The sequence below is a fragment of the Pleurodeles waltl genome, chromosome 9 (genome assembly GCF_031143425.1).
Source record: "Pleurodeles waltl isolate 20211129_DDA chromosome 9, aPleWal1.hap1.20221129, whole genome shotgun sequence".
Classification (NCBI taxonomy): Eukaryota; Metazoa; Chordata; class Amphibia; order Caudata; family Salamandridae; genus Pleurodeles; species Pleurodeles waltl.
The window spans coordinates 339,307,765-339,328,360 of record NC_090448.1 but is presented as its reverse complement, the minus strand read 5'-3'; the positions used below and the strand labels follow the sequence as shown (position 1 = coordinate 339,328,360).

The following is a 20,596-nucleotide window of genomic DNA, read 5'->3' as shown; positions in this document are numbered from 1 at the left end:
AGTCCCTTACACAATTTTGCATACGGGGCTGCATTTTACAATATGCAGTGCTTAATTTGTGTTTGTTCTTTCCGGTGCTGAGCACCGGCACTTATTTGTGAGGGCTGGGGCTTATTCTTATGGCTCAAGCATTTGCTGCGAGCAAAAGTCACATATGTGAAAGATGGAAGAAGGAAAAACTAAAAAGCGTCATAAAGGGAGAAGGTAGAAAGCTGCGAGAGTGAGCTGAAGGGGCAGGGGTGGCAGTAAATGGATTGAAGATGCCCGAGATGGCTTCAGGATTACGCTGCCTCAGTATTCAGTGGGGCAGATTTAATTACAGCAGCCTCGTGTTTAAGAGAAGGGCTTTGAGCACCGGCACCTCTTAATTTACAAATTAAGCACTGACAATACGCCATTCTCTGCAAGCCCTCCCATGACTGGGTTTTGTGCCACGTGTATACCGTGTCACCATAGCAACACTGACCACAGAACTACATGACTAATGCCCAACCACACTTCCTGATTCCGGTTAATCTTCACCATGAACGTTTCAAAATGTAAGCACATGCGTGGTGTGGTTATGGTAACAGGCTGTTGCCACAGCAAATGTTTCACATGACTTTTCTTGTATTTTGAAACTTTAAGATTAAATGGAATGGCTCTGTAAAAATGTGCTCCTATATTACAGTTCGTATATTTAATCAAAATCTTTTTTCTTCTTTGTTTGTGAAGGCGGTTTTGTTTTTAAGAAGTCTGTTTCTATAGCGTACCAGGTCGAAATATGGCTAATGATTGTCTGTGCAAAATATAGAATTCAAGGAAGCATACTTTTTTACATATACATTACTTTCCGAATGCGTGTGTTTATTTCGCATAGTGCTAACATGCCGCCTTGTCTGCTGCCTGCTTCTTAGCACTATTAGATGCTGCAAGCAAATTAGAAATGACAAAATAAATCAGTATCCAGGCCGTTGCAGTTAACATAATGAACATTGCTATTCAGTGGCATATTGTTGAAGGACATCTAAGGGAACTTACACTTACATTCTGAATTGCCTTTTAGCCCTAGATGTGGGTAGAACCACAATTTTTACCATTTTAAGCAGCTCAGTCTTCCACTACCCCTATAAGAGGTGCAGGTTCCTGAGTAGACTCCGTCTTGCCAAGGACTGAAGAGTACAGCCCTCGCGCCCAGGAGATTTGAACAGAAAACAATACCTTTCCCCAGACAGATGCTCTTAGGACATCTAGGGACATTAGAGGCAACACTCAGCAGGAACAGTTTTCACTTGCATTATGTCACCAGTTGACACATCTTGTAAGAACCTAATATCTGTATCACACATTTTGTAGCTGAAACTCAACACCATGGGCCCTAATGATGAAACAACACAAAAAGGGAAACTGGGCTGTACTCTAAATTACAATAAGCGAACCGAATGTTTCATAATAATCGCAAAATCAAGCTTCATTTGATGGCTGTTGCATTTCATTTTAGACAGCCAGCACTGGTGTTTCACCACAGGAGAACAAAAAATCGCAATGGTTTCTCACAGTTATTGCATCAAAATAGTTCAATTTAAAGTTAGTTTGTACAGAGTGTATAGACACTTGTGATGGATATTAACACCTACCAAAAGCTAAAATACAGACAGATCATTTATTTTGCACAACTAATGCTTAAGTTTGAGTAATACACTCTCAAAGGTCAATCACAAAACTACTAATACTCTACAGTAATCTACTTTGGAAGAAATTTTGGACATTAACATGTCCACTCTTATCCTGGCGTTTCCCTTTAACATTAATTGGATCAGTTATCATATCTACTAAGTAGGAATGTGGAAAGCATCGAATGCAACGAGAGTAAGGACATTTACAGCTCGCTATTTGGTCAATAGTGTCTTCATTAGTTTCTATGTTTAGGCTTCTGTATTGATAATAATAACTATCCTCAGACGAGTCCATATATTGAATCCTCATTTTAGTAACCTTTATGTAACTGTGTTCAGGGTATTAGATTTGTAAGTCTAAGGAAATTATGATTTCCTCTCCCATCATGACATTGGAGCCAACCTGTTGGAGCCTGTCAAGGGTTCTTTTCTTCCTTGCCAGCTTGTAAATGTAAAAGCAAAGCTTGGTTTCCACGCATCAGTCAAGGTGTGGTCCAGAACTAGCCCAACCCGTTCAGCTGATGAGTAATTATTTGTCTGCACTATAAGCAACATCCAACCAGATACGCCCTTATATGTATTGTATGTACTGTATATTTAACAAAGTCATAGACCTGCTTATTCTCAAAAAGCGACATTTGTTTGAGCCGTAATGAGGACATATGTTGCACTTATTGTTTAGTGCTTGTATCTGTGTAGACATTAGCTGCATGCAAGATGTAGAGTACATGGATAAAGTATTCCTGGGAACAGTGTGCATCAAAATAGTCTGTAAAGTGTAGTCAGCAGGGGTGTAGTCTGAATCTGAGCACTTTGCATGTTCAGTATGTCTGTGCTTGTAACCTTATGGGGCTTAAAAAAAACTTTGCACTGTATAGTGCACTACTCACCCGTTAGGGTCTCAAGGCACTATACACATACCACTGTAGATCCACTCCTGGCCTTTCCCTGGGAGGCACCCACTCCTGGACAGCCCCAGGGTGAAGCCAGGCATCCACACACTGTCAGGGCTGTTGTGGAGATTAAGCAAGCCATTGCCCAGAGTTAGACCCATTAATTAGATTAGGCACAGAGGTGAGAATTATCTGGTCCAAGGGAATTGAGCCCAAGACCCACCAAGGTGGGAACTGAACCCTGACCCTGGCCCTGATCTCTGCATCAAGGTCTACCGCTCTAACCACTGTGCCACACTTCTCCACAAACAAGAAGAGAGCGTAGGCATAGTCTACCCCTAAAAAGTGCATGGGTGAAGTCTGTAAGCCTGTGTTATGTATGAGTGTGCTCAGTAAGGATATCTTGTGTTTAGGTGCGCACTGCATAGTGGGGGTCTGCATATATTTCAAATCAGTTGCCATTGTCTTTCCCATTGAAGTCGGATTTGTGTAGTATGCATAGTTGCCGCCTATGGGAGGGCGGAGAATATCAGTGCAGTGTTTGCTGGTGTAGTATGTACAGGAGTAGTCTGTGTGTATTCTGAGTGCAGTACACATAGGTGTAACCTGGGTGAGTGTGGCCTGTTAACAGTATTGTATGTATGCATGTAGTTTCTATAGATGTAGCTTTCATGGATGGCATTAGCCAATATGAGAGAAGTCAGTACGGATGTGTTATCCATGTCTGTGCGTTGTATAGTGTATTGTGTGGACACAGTCTTTACGAGCCTGGGTTGTATAGGTGTCATCAGTATGGTTATAATTCGCACAGCTGTGTTATATATGGGTTTGGGCCATATGCATGCAGTATGTATGGGTGCAAATAGTTTCATATATCTCCCTGCATTATGCATCGGTGTGGCTTATGTGTTTGCAGTGTGTATGTGGTCTCTATGAGTACAATTTATTGATGTGTAGTATGTATGTGTGTAACCTACAGGGGTATGTTTTGTATGAGTGTAAGCCTGTTTTATTATGGCAGGCATACATGTTCTCTGTTACAGGTAGCCTGTGCAGGTGCACGTTAATAAGTATTTTCTGTAGGCTCGGTGTAACCTTCATGGGCGTACTCTGAATAGGCGCAACACCTGAATAGGTTTAGTATTATGACTGGAAACTAAATGGGTTTGTTCTGTGTTAGTGCAGTTTATATAGGTGCAACCTGTAAGGGTATAGACTTAATGAATGGGTGTGTGGTTTTGGCACACTGCGGCTCAGAACTGCAGCACGGTCTGACATGATAATCTGACATGATAATCTTTAACTGAAGAGACGATTGTGGGAATTGCACACTTCCATCCATTGGGCATCCCTTTATAAGGTAAGAACCCAAACCTAAAGCCTAATTCCTTGACATCAATGATGGCCGTTGTCTGCAGCTACAACTGTAAATAAGTTACTGCCTTCCATGCACACACCTATGTGTAAATCTAATATGTAGCTGGCTTACAAGAGCAAGATTCAGTCATGAGACAGTAAGGCACGTGTTCATGAAAGGAGGGACCCAGCTGTGCTAATAGGAACAAGGATGGTAAAGAGTTGTCTTTTAAAACGTCAGCTACTTGTCCTAACCAGTAGACGGTGGCAGCCTCATGCGATTGGTCCTTTGGGAACAGTATCAGCAATGGTTCCTTTCTGCTAGACGTGTTATGATTAACGGGGTGTACCTGCTAGGGGTGAAATCAGGTTGCCTCATTGGATTCCCATGATACAATTTGGGAAATAATAAATTTAATAACTTATATGTTATGCAAATGTATATGCAAATACTAATCTAAATGGGAGATGTTGAAAATGAACCCTGGTTGATCTTCCTTCCTGATTCCTGCAGGTTTCACATAAATTTCAGGAGTGGACAGTCTGATGATTCAGACATTGCCCTGCACTTCAACCCTCGCTTTAACTGGTTCAGCAAAGTGGTTTTCAACAGCTTTGAGGGAGGATCATGGAGCAGCGAAGAGAAGAAGGCTGAGATGCCATTCCAAAAGGGGGAGCACTTTGAGGTGGTCTTCATTGTCAAGCAGGACTCCTACCAGGTAGGGGACACATACCAAGTCTTAACCCGCCTATTTAAAAGTTTTTACTTTTCGAAAAACAAACTCCCAAAACAGTAGTTTGTTTTTAAGGAAGCAAAAACTAATGGCCCCAACATCACAAGGGGTTGGAGGGGCGTGCGGGGGCGAGTGTTTAATTTTTGGTTTATTTTTTCTGTGTTTCACTGCTTGAATATTGCTGGTGGTGGAAGAAAGTAGTTAAAAAAACATCTGACCTCCCACTCTAAAAAGTACGGCCAGTCAGATAGCTTACTTCTGATGGCCCATATCCCCTCAGGTTTCAGAGAAAGGTTTGTGCCGATAGAGTAAATTTTACTCCATTGGCATAAACCTGATTATTCACCTGACTCACAATTAGGCAGGTGGAACATGTGTTTGGTAGACAGAGCCCTCTGTTGCCAGTTGCAATCGAGCACTCTGTCTGCCAGACTCTAAACTGAGCCCTAAGGCAGCAAAGATATTGACAGTGGCCACTGGAGTTCACAAAATACATTAATAACAAAGTGGTTACTTCTGCTCCAGACTAAAGCAAATTGGATAAGTCATTTTCATTTAAACTGAACATTAAGGCCCATATTTATACTTTTTTAGCGCCACATTTGTGCCATTTTTTTTACGCAAAAGTGGTGCAAACTTACAAAATACCATTATATTTTGTAAGTTTGCACCACTTTTGCGTTAAAAAATAAATGTAGTATGGTGGTAGCAGCAAACGAAGGAAGAAACTCCACTCACACTTCAGTGTAAGTTTTCTAGTTGTAATTTTATTGTTGGATCCATGACAGTCATCAACAGCCTCTCAGGTCCAGAGCCAACCTCCACCTGCCACCACACCAGGCTCCAGAACCTGAGGATACTGATGTCACATGGAACTTAGAACTTATAAGTACCAAAGATCTAAGGCAGCAAAGCCATACAAATGACAGAATGTATTTTCAATCATTAAACATGTTGCACACACAACTTAACATTATGTGTAAACAAAAGACAGTAGTCACATATTACAATGACGCAAATGCAGCCCTAAAAAAGTATAAATATGGGCCTAAGTCCTTCCCTCCAATGACCTCTACCACCTCCATCACTAAGAACCTCTTATAATGACTAGCATGTGTGAGCAGCTGTAAAGACACACCGCCCTGTCTCACCACATATTATGAATACGTAGAGAAATATATTCAGGAATACGATTAGTGTCTGTTCTACTATCTCACCATCAGTCTGAAACTATAGAGGAATACTTTCAGCCCCTTAAGTTACTCACTCATTCACTCACTGCCCACTAACTCTTTTCATACATACTGTTCCGGTGTCTGCATCCTTAAGATGGCATTGCTCTGTCAAACCAGTAGCAAGCCAGGAACTGCAGCCTTTTGCCTTCCTCTCATGGGATCTTACTGTTCACACCAGCAGTGATGATCCCAGCATCCTCTGCTGGCCCAGTCTTCCCTTCCCCCAGCAACCACAACTGATCTGTCACATAAACCTTCTGGCAGCAATCCCATGCACATGGTCCTCTCGGAAAACTAACCCACACAACTATAAGATGCTCCTGAAGATGCAGTGGAGGCTCCAGAGTGCCAATGCTAGCATCCAGTATGGATCCAACTTGTGGCGTTGGGACTACAATCTGCAACTTTGCCTAGAGCACTATACGACCTGTCTTCAGTGTTAATTATGCTCCTCCAGACAAGAGTATGCAGATGCTTGATTGATGGCCAATGGACCCATGCGGCAATCCTCTGCTTCAGAACAAAAGGGGAAACAGCACCTTCGGCTTTTATTTCTGGTGTAGTCTCAAACAAATTGAAGATATCTCCGAAAATAAGAGCGATCACCATTCAAAACTCTTGAACCACAGTCGGGGGATGGTGTGTCCTGTGTAAGACCTTGCCTAGGAAAACAGCCTATGCCACAGAAGACTTGCACAGAAATTATCCAACATTTTGACTTTGACTTACACTTATGGAAATTAAAAGCGTGCCATCTCTCTTCTGACAGGTGAACGTGAACGGCGGGTCATTCTATGAATTTATGCACAGGATTCCGCTGGAGCGTGTGGAGTTCCTTCAAGTGGCTGGAGACGTGACCATTGAGTCCATCAAATTTGGTGCAGAAGCTGGAGGGTTTGGAAGCAACGTGGCCATAACGGGCGGGGTGAGTAACATGAAAAGGAGAGCAAGGGTCACACAAGACTGGAGGGTGAGAGCAATTTGAGGGAGTTGTGAAATGTGGTTGTGTTCTAAAGGGGGTTGTCTTATTTAAGTTTGAAGTGCTCTTAAAAGGAATCAGGGCTTGCTAAGTGATGAGGTAAGTTGTCAAGGGTGTTAGTGAATAATGACAAGTGGGTGTGTGCAGAAACGAGTGATAAAAAGATGATAAAAGTAGAGGAGGTAGTAAATAGGGGCTTGGTGAACGATTCTGTAACCTTTCAAGGTAGAATGAGTGATGGGGATTGGAAGGAGTATGGAGCCAGTGGGCGATGGATTTTGTAATACAAAATTAATCGGACATTGGGGAGATGAGTAATACTTGAGGATTGTAGCTATAATACAGAGTAATTGGAGGCTATTTATCGTTTATGCTGTGGGAAACTTGCCAGACCTTTGGTACTATGCAATCTGGCATTTAAATGGCCTCTTGGGGCTGTTGGCTACCTTGATTTGGCAGAGTGCGTGTTGTGGGTATCGCTACGTGGAGAGCCTTGTAGAGGTTTCTGCCTTGTGATTACCATTTACATTTGTTTAAGTATACTTAGCGCAGAGGTCTTCAAACTGGGGGGCAGGCCCCCATAGGGGGTCTCAAGTGATCCTAAGGGGGGGCGTCAGATTGTGGCCAAAAGCAGCATTATACAGATAACAGGCCTTTGTTTTAAGCGGAAGCATGTTATTGCATTTTCAAAAAGGTAACAGTACTGAACTGCAGTGTTTAAATAAGTCTAGACGTATTTAAACATTGCCATCTTTATAAAATAATTGTGAAAAATTCTGAGGGGGAGCCAATGATTTTTATTTTTGCAACTGGAGGGGCGCGGCATTAAAATGTTTAGTATTAGTGTGATGTATTCTCCAACATTACAGATTTCCGCAAGGTGGAGCTAGTGTTTGCGTCTATGTCTTTATCAGTGGCTGTCTTCAAGAGCAGAGTTGTCATGAACCCCACTTCTCAGTAGAGGCACACCCGGGTACATCTCCTAGGCCCCAAATGAACAATAGCTAGCATGCACTCTTCAGATAAAAAGTAGAACATGCAGGTGTCGCTCACTCCTCCCCAGTGAGTTATGCCCAAACAAATAAGGAGTATTGGGAGTCAAACAACCCTGTCACAGAGTAAAACTCATCTGCAGGAGAAGTATTGGATGTAAATACTAATCTCTGGTCCCTAGAAACAGTAGATATACAGTTGCTGGTATTTTACAATAAAGGTTTATTTATTATGCACCATTCATACGTAAATGCTATGTGTCAGAATGATGGTATTTAGCAGTGCTTAATTTGTAAATAAAAAGGTGCCGGTGCCCAAAGCCCTCCTCTTCAACACGAGGCTGCTGCAATTAAATGTGAACATGGAATACTGAGGAGGCGTAATCATGAAGCCATCTCGGGCCTCTTCAATCCATAGAAAGCCCCACTCCCTGCCCCTTCAGCTCACTCTTGCATCTTTCTACTTTCTCCCTTTGTGACGCTTTTTTCGTTTTCTCTTCCTCCGTCTTTCCCATTTGTGTTTTTTGCTAGCAGTAAATGCTTGAGGCCGAAGAATAAGCCCCGACCCTCAAAAATAAGTGCCGGTGCTCAGCACCGGAAACAACAAGCACAAATGAAGCACTGGTATTTAGTACTGTAATCTCAGCAGTCAAGGTGAATATTAGAAATATTGCAAACATTTTACACCACAAAATCTTACTCTCTTTCTTAGATTAGTCTAGTTCCTACCTAATACCTACAATCTATCTCACAGTTATTGGATTGGCTGAATGGCTATTAGAGTTCCTTCTCTAGTTATATGTTGAGCCATGTAAGTGTCCCTGCATACCTCAGAAAGCCAGCAGGTCTGCAGAGAGATAGTGGTACTTTGCTGCGTTCTTTCAGTCCTCTTGTCTGCTCTATCCAAATCCTCACCACTCTTAATATCTTCTTCTCCAATAATCATCCATAAAGCAGAGGAGGGACTACAGCCCTGCTTTTCATCACTGCAGAATACTGGCAGTGAGGCACACAGGCGCCAGGCAAATGTTGCCATTTTATTTACCCCCAAACTTCATTTGTACGAGATAGGATAGACTTCCGTTGCAGCTTTAATTAGTCCTGCACCTTTTCAGAAAGCAGAAAATTCATTCTGTGTATTGTTAGCGCGACTAATATCAACATGTTCAGAAAATGTGTGAAACTTTTACGGTGATCTCGCTAACACTGTTATCATTATCATTCAAAATATAAGTTTAGTAGGTCCTAAGCCTGACACACACACACACACACACACTCTCTCTCTCTCTCTCTCTCTCTCGCTCTCTCTATCTCTCTCTCTCGAGTTAGTACAGGATTCCTGAAGTGCAGCTGTGACCCAAATAAAGCATTCTGGACTAGAGATCAAACGAAGGGCAAGGCAGGCTATCCCAGGGGTTAAAATAGGCAAGTTATTAAATGTTTCCTGAATACTGAAAGGCTCAGTAAGGTACAGATATTGGTAGGCAAAACAATCCAGTGTTTACTTGCAAGAAGGAGTGACCACCAGATGACTGTGTTTGATCTTGCCGTGGGGATCAGAGTTTGTGAAGTGACCCAAAGAGCATGTTGTAGGATGTATATCTAAAATTTGGAATTCAAGTTATGTGATCATCTTTATTTTGGATAGCATTGGGGACTAAACGCAAAGATTTAAAAATGATCCTCTTTTTGATGTAGAACCAATGGAGATCTTTTAGCTTATTGGTGACGTCGGAAGGTTTAGTAGGAGCCTCGTGGCAGATTTTACACCCTTGAAGTCAGTAGATCAGGTACAAGGAGGTGCCCAAATATGGAGATTTACCATAATCCAGTCTTGACGTGGTAATCGCACGGATGACTATATTTCTAGAAGATTCTGGCAAAAGGGGAACAATATTTTTCAACATTTTGGGAGTGATTAAAACAAGTGGCTATCAACCGGCAAATTCTAACTGTAAAATGGATCTAATAATCTATCACAAAGTTGAGATTCTTAGCTGATTCAACAGGAGTGGGGTCAAGTTCACGAGATTACCAAAAAGGGAGTTACCCAATGGATCGTTTAGTAAAGAAAAGTATCTCCCTTTTTTCCTCATTAAGCTCGAAGGAATTCATAGCCATCCAGCCAGCAACTGTCTGCATATGCTGGGAAATATTAGCAGCAGTATCTGATGGAATTCCAGAGTATTATATTTGAGTGTTGTAAATACAAAACAACATGTCCAAACCAAACAAATGGATGATAGCTATTAAAGGTTTAATAAAAATGTTGAACCATATGGGGCTTAGTAATGAACCTTGAAAACCTCACCTATAAGTGCAGAGTTGTCTTAGCAGTATGTCAGGAGAGACATGGGGGCATATTTATACTCTGTTTGTGCCGAATGTGCGTCAAAAACTTTGACGCACATTAAGCACAAACTTTGACGCCCGAGCCCGTGGACGTCAAATTTCCTCTGTGTGAGTCATTTTTGGGATGGGGGAAACTGCCTTGCGTTAATGACATGCAAGGTAGGCGTTCCCATCCAAAAAATGACTTTAAGGCCTGTGCGCCTTATTTATACTCTGCGTCATTTTGATGCACAGGAGAGGGCGGGCCTTAAAAAATGGCGCACAGCCTGATGTGCGCTGTTTTTTAACGCCTGGGTCAGGGCAGGCGTTAAGGGATCTGTGGGCTCACTTCCATGGTCTCTGACCATGAAAGGAGTCCAGAGGTGCCCTTCCCTGCTCCCAGGGACACCCCCTGCCACCCTCAACCACCCCTGGAGGACACCCATGGATGGTAAGTACAGGTAAGTTGAGGTAAGTATTCTTTTTTTTTTTTAAGTTGCATAGGGGGGCCTAATTTGGACTGAAGTCCCCTGGGCATGGCCATTGGGCAAGGGGGTATGGCTCCTGTCTTTGCTAAGACAGGAGTCATTTCAGTGGGGGTTGTGCGTCAAAAAATGGTGCAAGTCCGGTTTGAGGCATGATTTTTGCCTCAAACCTGACTTGCACCATTTTTTGACGCAGAACCCCCATTTTCCCCTACGCCGGCACTGCCTGGTTTGAGTCATTTTTTTTTACTCTGACCAGTCCGCAGCGCCAGCTAACGCCATTCCTTAAATAAGGCACCCGCATGGTGCGTAGGAATGGTGTTAGCCGGCGGTAAAATCTTTGATGCAAACCAGCGCCGGCACTGGTTTGCGTCAAAAAGTATAAATATGGGCCATGGTTTGTAGTCTTTTCAGTTAGGAAGTAGCAGCGCCATTTAAGTGTTTTTTACAGATACCCGTATTAAATAGGCTTGTCACTACAGAGGTAAAAGAGACCATATCAAACATATCCCATAGGTTGAAAGGACCAGTGCTGCAGTGACCCTTGTTTAGTACCATCCCAAGATCATCAGTGATTGTCAGTAAGGTGGTCTCTGTGCAGTGAGCACTGAGGAAACAACTTGAGCAGATTTGAACAGTTTATTCAAACCCAAGAACTCAGATACTTTATAGACAGATTTATCCAGAACCTTAGGGCAGGAAAGATAATAGGGAGATGGGTCCAAAATAATTGAGGGTGTTTGGGTCCGATTATGTTTTATTTTTTTAGCAGGCGATAACTTGTGCATGTTCCTATACCAATGAAACACAACATAATCTTAGAGAAAGGTTGTATAAATATCTTAATGCCGGTAATAAAGCATCTTCCCCAAGAGAGAGAAGGGATGAGCTGGACAAGGGTCCAAAGGGGGTCTGGTATGGATACTGTGGATAAGACCAAGCCTATCCTGAAAGGATAGTTCTAAGAGACTTTCTAGTGTAAGGGAGTTCTTAAGTTCGGTGTTTTGATAGTAGGTGAGTCGTTGAGGGGTTTTGGAGAGAAGGGCTCATACCCTTGAGATTTTCTTCTGGAAGAATGAGGCACGTCTGTAGCACAGCTCTTGTAATGGGGGAATCGACTTAGAACAGGCTGTGGGTTTGTGATCATTCTGGCAATAGAAAAGAGTACCCAGGAACAATTGGAGGTATATTGATTTTCTGAATTAGGTAGATTATTTTTTTCATAACCTAATCTCCATATATGCTCTCAGCATTTGTCCTGGTTTGCATGTAATATGTACGCATTAGCAGAAAAACCTTGTGACGCACAACAGAGTGCTGTTGGTGGGTTCAGAGTTCCCTTTGGGATACAGCGGCCTCGAAGGGAGGGTTAGGGGGTCTGAAGTCTTTTGAACAGCCCTGTGCCAACATGAGGCAAGTCAGCAGGATCTGTGCTCCACTTGGAAGACTGTAGCATTTGTGCCTGTCTTGTAAACCAGTCGTTCTTAAATTTGGTCTGGTGACTACTGGCGGCCCATGAAGCACTCTCACGAGGTCTGTGACTGCTTTGAAAATTAATTAACACTAACAGAATAATCAAGTGTATGTAAGTACTGAAGCAATATGTAAAATTGAAGGAATTTGAAATCGGAGGCTAAAAATTAGGATGATATACTCAGATAGATTTTATGGGACAATGCAAGTGCATCAAACAGAATATGGTATAGACAACAGGTTGCCTTAATTGAATTTACAAAAACCTCCAACCCTCTCATCAAAATGGTGATTTATTTTTATATATGCTTGCAAATTAAATAAAACATTTAGGGGGTGATTCCAAGATTGGCGGCAGCGGGAGCCACCCGCCAAGCGGGAACCGCCAGAAGACCGTACCGCGGTCAAAAGACCGCGGCGGTCATTCTGGGTTTCCCACTGGGCTGGCGGGCGACCGCCAAAAGGCCGCCCGCCAGTCCAGCGGGAAACACCCTTCCAAGAGGAAGCCGGCTCCGAATGGAGCCGGCGGAGTGGAAGGGGTGCGACGGGTGCAGTAGCACCCGTCGCGAATTTCAGTGTCTGCTAAGCAGACACTGAAATTCTAAGTGGGGCCCTCTTACGGGGGCCCCTGCAGTGCCAATGCCCCCAGGGGCCCCACGACACCCCATACCGCCATCCTGTTCTTGGCGGCCGAAACTGCCAGGAACAGGATGGCGGTATGGGGGTCGGAATCCCCATGGCGGCGCAGCAAGCTGCGCCGCCATGGAGGATTCCCCTGGGCAGCGGAAAGCCGGCGGTACACCGCCGACTTTCCGTTTCTGGCCGCGGCTGTACCGCTGCGGTCAGAATGCCTAAAGGAGCACCGCCAGCCTGTTAGCGGTGCTCCCGCGGACCACGGCCCTGGAGGTTCTTACCGCCAGGGTCAGAATGACCGCCTTAATCATTTATGTATTGTTTTGTGGTTCAGGTCATCGAAATTGAGTAGGCAGGGGTCAACGTCTTTCAATAATGACAAAGTGGTGGGGTCCCGGATTCCAGTAATGATTAAGCGGGGGATCAGATAAGTCAAAAGCTCAAGCACCACGGGCATAGACTGTTGATGTCTTGGTTAGCAGAGTGGGATTTTCTTGTTTGCAGTGCAGCAGACCAGTTACAGTTGAGGTTCATTCATATGAAACTGTCATTCACCTGTGTACCCTGCTCCTTTAAACTGATCTGGTTATCGCTTTCACATTTGCTGTTTTGGGGGTTTTCCTAAGGAGGAAACCCTTAACGACAGGGTTGGACAGGGAGCAAAAACTAGACCTGGGAAATAAATTTAATACCAGTCGTAACGAGCAAACACAGGGAGAAAGTCTGACCCTCTCCAGGAGTTTTTAAGTGTCTCTCTCCCCTAAATAAAATATTTTTAAAAACCTGAGCTAAATGAGTTCCAGGAGTTTAACATTTTTTTGCAACATATTTATGGCGCAAACTTGACCCAAATGTCTTGGAACGCTTTACACGAGCACTAGTTAACTTACACAAGGATCGATTTTTATTTGCTGTATCCAACTGGGGAAGATTATGTGATGTGGCTAGAATCACAGGTTGTTGAGTGGAGACTGAGACTCGAACCAGGTTCCACATATCCACAGTCGACAGCTCTAACCATCAACACCCCGGACTTGTCAGTCTTACAGACTTCACCAAATCTCTGGTCATATGTTGACAGAGACTGTTGTATTTTGTAGTTCCTGGTTACCCTTGCGCCTGTGTTTTGGGCTGTGTCAGCGTGTATCTGTTCCAATAATTAGTCCGCACTCACCTAGTGTATTCCTCCGCATCTCGCGGGTTCCGTTTCCCAGCCTTCGTGTCCTTCATTTCCATTATCCATGTCTCGTAGTACCTGTGCCTCTCCGGCCCAGCACCTGTCCCTGACAGCGCCTGTGTGAGGAGAGGATGACACGGACGGTTACACTACAATAAACTTAATCCGCATAACCCGGGCCTACCGGAAATCTTCGCGGGAGCAGTGTAGAAACTGAAAATGTTGGGGGTTCCTTCTCTGGGGCGCAGGGAGGTCCTTGTGCAATCTGTGCGGCCAGGGAAACAGGTAAAGGATTGTAAAATGAAGAAAAAACAAATTTTATGAGAGTGTGGAGAAAACTAGCCTAAACCCCGGTCACGTGATCTCGGACACAGTCCTGTGAGGGGCCTCCGTTCACGCGTGCACGACGGGCGATGTTGCGAGGTTGGGCCGGTGTTGTGGAGGGTTATGCTACCTTTGACCCTGTCACCAGGCAGGTCGCTCCCCCCATCTGCCACGCAGCCCCCTGTGGGTTGAACCTCCGTTGCCGCTTTTGCCGCCTGACTACTCGCTCCCTTTTTTCTGTACCCCTGCGCTTGGCTTCTGTGCCACTTTGTTTTTTCATTCTGTGCCCCTGTGTTTTGCTTTCTGTACCCCTGTGCTCTGTTGTCCCTCTCCCGCCGTCTTTTCCCGCTGTTTTTTCCCCGGGTTTTCCCCCGGGTTTTTCCCTTGCTGCTGAGCCCCTGCTGCCCAGCCCCCTTCACTCCCATTGGCCGCCCGGCTCCCACCTCCCAGCTGCTCCTCCCTCCCTCTGCCCTCATATGGAGTCCGTGAAGCGGGCGCACAGCGGACGCGCCGATTGCGCGCTGAAGGCGTGCCTAAGGCAAGCCCGTCTGCGCCCGTCCGTGCCTGGACCGCACCCAGCATTAGAACCCCTGGAACCTGCACCCCTGCAACGCCAGACTGCACTACGACGCAAGCACCCTCCACGCACTCAACACCAGACGAGGCCACCCCTGCTACCGGGCCACCCCGAAACGCACCCAGGGGCCTTTCACCTGCCGGAATTGCAGATTCACCAGCATCCAACCCTCCACACCACCAGCCAGAGAACCCAACCAACTCCGCTGCATCCTCCTCAACACCCGCTCCGCTCGCAAGCATGCCATCGAACTTTGGGAACTCCTAGACTCCACCGCCCCGACGTCGCCTTCCTGACGGAGACCAGGCTGAACGCCACCTCAGCACCAGACATCGCCATAGCCATCCCACTGGGCTACAAGATCTCCCGCAGGGACCGCGCCAACGGAGTGGGAGGAGGAATCGCCATCATCCACAAAGACTCCATCAAAATCTCAACGAACACCGATGACACCCTCACCACCGCCGAGCACATGCACTTCCAGATCCACACCGACCCCAACACCACCCTCAAAGGAACTCTCATCTACAGACCTCAGTGACACCATCGCCGACCTCATCAGCACCCACGCCCTCGCTTCCACGGACTACATCCTCCTCGGGGACCTGAACTTCCACCTTGAGAACAACAACAACACCAACTCCACCGCCCTGATCGACAACCTTACCAATCTCGGACTCAAACAGCTCGTAACGACACCCACACACGCCGCTGGACACATGCTTGACCCCATCTTCTCCACAAGCCCCCACGTCTCCTTCAACCACACCACCGAACCACACTGGTCCAACCACAGATGCGTCCACTTCACCTTCAGAAAACCCACCACACACCACCGCACCCAACAGCTACCACGCCGCTGCTGGGGCAAGGTCACCGAGGACCAACTGACTACCGCCCTCGCCCTGAGACCACCCACCGACCCCACCAACCCAGACACCGCCGCGACCAACCTCACACAGTGGATCAACGACTGCGCCAACACCCTCGCCCCTCTCAAGACCTTTACAAACAACCACACCAACAAGAAAGCCGCCTGGTTCACTGAGGACCTCCGGATCTCCAAGCACACCTGTCAGAAGCTGGAGAAGAAATGGCTCCACGACCGAACACCAGACAACCACACAGCCCTCAAGAGCGCCATCCGCAGACATCCCCAACTCATCAGGACCGCCAAGAAGACCGCCTTCAAGGACCGCCTAGACAACAACGCACACAACACCAAAGAGCTCTTCAGCATTGTGAAAGAACTCTTCAACCCCAGCTCCATCACCAACGACATCCCCCCATCTCAAGGCCTGTGCGACTCCCTGGCCACCTTCTTCCACCGCAAGATCACCGACATCCATGACAGCTTCAACCCCGACCCCCCCGCACCCACCACCGAGTCGACTACCACTGGCACCAGTCGCCTTACCGTCTGGTCTAGCGTCAGCGACGAAGACACCATCAAAACCATGAACTCCATCCACTCCGGATCCCCATCGGACCCCTGCCCTCACCACGTCTTCAACAAAGCTAGACCAGCCATCGCGCCCCACCTCCGGAAAACAAGCAACTGTTCCTTCGAGACAGCAACCTTCCCAGAAAGCTGGAAGCACGCCGAGATCAACGCCCTTCTGAAGAAGCCTAAGGCGAACCCCAAGGACCTCAAGAACTTCCGGCCCATCTCCCTGCTCCCTTTCCCGACAAAAGTGACCGAGAAGATTGTCAACAGACAGCTGACCCGCTACCTCGAAGTCAACAACATCCTGGACCCTTCCCAATCCGGTTTTCGCTGTAACCACAGCACCGAGACCGCCCTCATCGCCGCCACTGACGACATCCGGACCCTGATGGACAAAGGAGAAACAGCCGCCCTCATCCTCCTGGACCTATCAGCAGCCTTTGACACGGTCTGCCACCGCATCCTATCAGCACGCCTCCATGACGCCGGTATCCAAGAGAAGGCCCTTGCCTGGACCACATCCTTCCTCTCCGGCAGAACCCAGAGCATCCGCCTCCCACCCTTCCGCTCTAAAACCACCGAGATCATCTGCGGCGTCCTACAGGGATCCTCCCTCAGCCCAACACTGTTCAATATCTACATGGCCCCCCTCGCCCACGTCGCACGACAACACAACCTCGACATCATCTCCTACGCCGACGACACCCAGCTGATCATATCCCTCACCGAAGATCCCCACACCGCCAAAGCTAACCTCCACCGAGGAATGAAGGCCGTAGCGGACTGGATGAAGGACAGCAGACTGAAGCTGAACTCAGACAAGACGGAGGTCCTCATTCTCGGACCTGCCCCATCAGCCTGGGACGACTCTTGGTGGCCCACGTCACTAGGCACAGCCCCGGAACCCATGGACCACGCACGCAACCTGGGGGTCATCCTCGACTCCACTCTCTCCATGACCAGGCAAGTCAACGCCGTCTCCGCGTCCTGCTTCAACACCCTCCATATGCTTCGCAGGATCTTCAAATGGATCCCCCTCGACACGAGAAATTTTTTTACCCAGGCCCTCATCACCAACAGACTCAACTACGGGAACGCCCTCTACTCAGGAATTACAAACAAGCTCCTGAGATGACTCCAACGTATCCAGAACGCCTCGGCCCGACTCATCCTCGATGTCCCCCGCCGCAGCCACATCACACTCCACCTGAGAGGCCTGCACTGGCTCCCCGTCAACAAAAGGATCACCTTCAAGCTCCTGATCCACGCACACAAAGCACTGCACAACACCGGACCCACCTACCTCAACAACCGACTCAGCTTCCACACCCCCACCCGAAGCCTCCGCTCAGCCAACCTCGCCCTCGCCACAGTCCCCTGCATCCGAAAAACCACCGGCGGCGGCAGATCCTTCTCCTACCTCGCCGCCAAGACCTGGAACACTCTCCCCACCATCCTACGACAGACCCAGGACCTGCTGGCCTTCAGAAGACTCCTCAAGACCTGGCTCTTCGACCAGAAGCACCCCCCTCCCCAGAGCCTTGAGACCCTCACAGGTATGTAGCACGCTTTACAAATGCAGTGATTGATTGATTGATGGTTACTGTAACTGTGTGAAGAAAACAAATACTGCATAACAATTAGCCCAGAGCCAAAGTTCAGTAGCCATTCCACCCCTGGTTAACATACGGGTAATCCCCACGTTAGAGCAAGTATTTACTTTGGACTAGGTTAAGCATGCTGATAAGATTGTAAGATAAGAAGGCTGATAAAAGCCCAGCGTTCAATAATAGGGACGTCCAAGGTACACACAGTCTTCTTCTATCACTAGCAAAAGCAATACAATCTTCTCGTTCAACACGAGCCAGATCCCTGCCAGACCTGGCGTGTGCAACTGAACACAATAAAGTAAATTACATATCCTCCACAGTCGACAGCAAACTATGTGGATGTGGAATTTGTAAGAAAGCGTGTTGCTCTGATCTGGGAATCCCAAAGCATGAGGACAAACGAAGTACTGCAAAAAAGGAACTTAAAACTAATTTTGTGACCCGAAACTACCAATTTGTTCAGCTTTTTACTAAAAGGACCTAAAATTAGGGTAAATTAACATGGGTGGCCAAGCAAATGATGTTCTCAAATATTTGGTGTATCTACCACACAACCCCAGTGGGTATCAGAAAGCTATACAGGCAGAGGGTGTGGCTTTAAGGTTCGACCTGCAGACTTTGGAAAAGGTGAAGTAGGTTTGAGTCCTGGAGTCGATTCAACATTTTGATCTCCACCTACCTAAAAAAATAAATACAACTGGTCCTCAGGTAAAGTGCCCCAAAGCCAAAAAACATGCAAACAAAAAGAGGGAACCTTAAAAAAATATAAGACAGTATGAAAGTTGGAAGTTGACTGGAGGAACCTGAAATGTGTTTTAGACAGCGTAGAAGCAGGGTAGTTAGTCCCTGACCCTCCCAGGGCATATATAACATGACAAACTTCAGTTTGTTCAGTGCCTTCAATGGGTTATCCACCCTCTCTGCCTATTTGCTTTATCTGTAATATATCACAAGGACAGCCCTATATGCCCATGGGCACCAGGGTCAATGTTTACTATGTGTACTGTGTGACCTGGGGTTCATTCAATATGTGATACACGCTACAACCTGTTAGGAGAGTCCACTAGTCAATGTATTATTCTAATAATCCAATAATTACCTATTACTTGAATTATACACAAAGAAAACATGAGACTGAGAGGGTTCCTGTTATCAGTGGCGGCTGGCTTGCATTTACAGTGGTGGGCGGGGGTACAATAATAAACATTTTTTTTAAAAAGGCACTTACCTTCATGCTGTCCTCACGTCATACTCCTCTCCTCTCCAATGCGGAACCAGGAAACTACACTAACCAATCCTGGCGCTGCTCTCATGCTGTTAGACAGCACGAGAGCAGTGCTGGGATTGGTGGGAGTGGCCTGTCCCAGCACTCAGAAGGGCGCTGAAGGCCTGTGTTTTCTCTAACCCAGCTTTCTTAAGACAGCTGGGTTAGATAAGTTTAAAGTGTGCATGTTAGGCAGGCCATGGCAAGACGATAGGCCAAAGGGACAGGTGCACTTTAAATTAAAGTGCAGTTCTCCCTGCTGCTGCCAGTCAGCAGTTACTGCCCTGTCCCGTCCTGACACTTGGTTCAGGATGAGCTACTGAAAAATAAAATGGTAATAAATAAACTTTATTACCATTTTATTTTTCAGCTCTGAGGGATTTTTTTTTAGAGGGGCAACACTCCTCCGCTCTCACGGAAGAGCCGCCCCTGCCTGTTCCTGTTATCTATTACACAGATTATATGCAGTAGTCAGTGCGACAAAGAACAAAAGTGCAGATGAAGCAGTAGTTAGGTAGGTGAAAAAATACATATAACCCATACGTAAGACTCTGTACAAAGCCCCTAATTTTATTCATTACTTTAGGATGTTGTGGATCAAGCCAAAATCTCTATTGGTCACATTGAATCTGGGAACCAAAGGGGGAAAATGTTGGTGTTTTGACCCTAAATGAATGAAGGGGTCTTTTAGGGACTAAGGGCCAGATGTAGGAAACTTTTTGCATGGCGCAAACAGCGAATTTCGCTGTTTGCGACATGCAAAAAGCACGTCGCGATGCCCATTCCCATTTTGCGAGTCGGTAACCTGGTTACCGACTCGTAAAATGTGAATGCGTGTCGCAAATAGGAAGGGGTGTTCCCCTTCCTATTTGCGATTCGCATCGCGATGCAGAATTGCTCTGTGACCGCAACTGTGGTGGCAAAGCAATTCGCAGTTACCACCAGTGTCACACTGGTGGTAACCCATTCGCAAAAGGGAAGGGGTCCCCATTGGACCCCTTCCCCTTTGTGAATGGCCCAGAAAACATTTTTTCAGAGCAGGCAGTGGTCCTGTGGACCACTGCCTGCTCTGAAAAAATGAAACAAAAACGTTAAATATTTACGTTTGTATTGCAACTCGTTTTCCTTTAAGGAAAACGGGCTGCATTACAAAAAAAAACTGCTTTATTGAAAAAGCAGTCACAGACATGGTGGTCTGCTGTCTCCAGCGGGCCACCATCCCTGTGAGTGCTGCGACTCGGAAGGGGGTCGCAAATTGCGACCCACCGCATTCATATTAATGAGGTGGGCCTTTGCGACCCCCTTGCGACTCGCAGGTGGTGTCAGGGATACCATCCTGCATCCGGGTTTGCGACTCGCAAATTGTGAGTCGCTCAGACTTGCAATTTGCGAGTCGCAAACCCGGGATTTCGTACATCTGGCCCTAAGTCA

At 46.4% G+C, this 20,596-nt stretch overlaps 1 protein-coding gene across 2 annotated transcripts in view; it reads left to right on the top strand.

Moving 5' to 3' along the window:
• Positions 1-20,596, top strand: part of LOC138259273 (galectin-4-like) — a 142,087-nt gene that overhangs the window by 45,034 nt on the left and 76,457 nt on the right. For both annotated transcript variants that reach the window (XM_069206886.1, XM_069206887.1), the window contains exons 3-4: positions 4,419-4,623; positions 6,643-6,798. In XM_069206886.1, the coding sequence (XP_069062987.1) occupies positions 4,419-4,623; positions 6,643-6,798 (361 nt within the window). The remainder of the gene's footprint in view (positions 1-4,418; positions 4,624-6,642; positions 6,799-20,596) is intronic.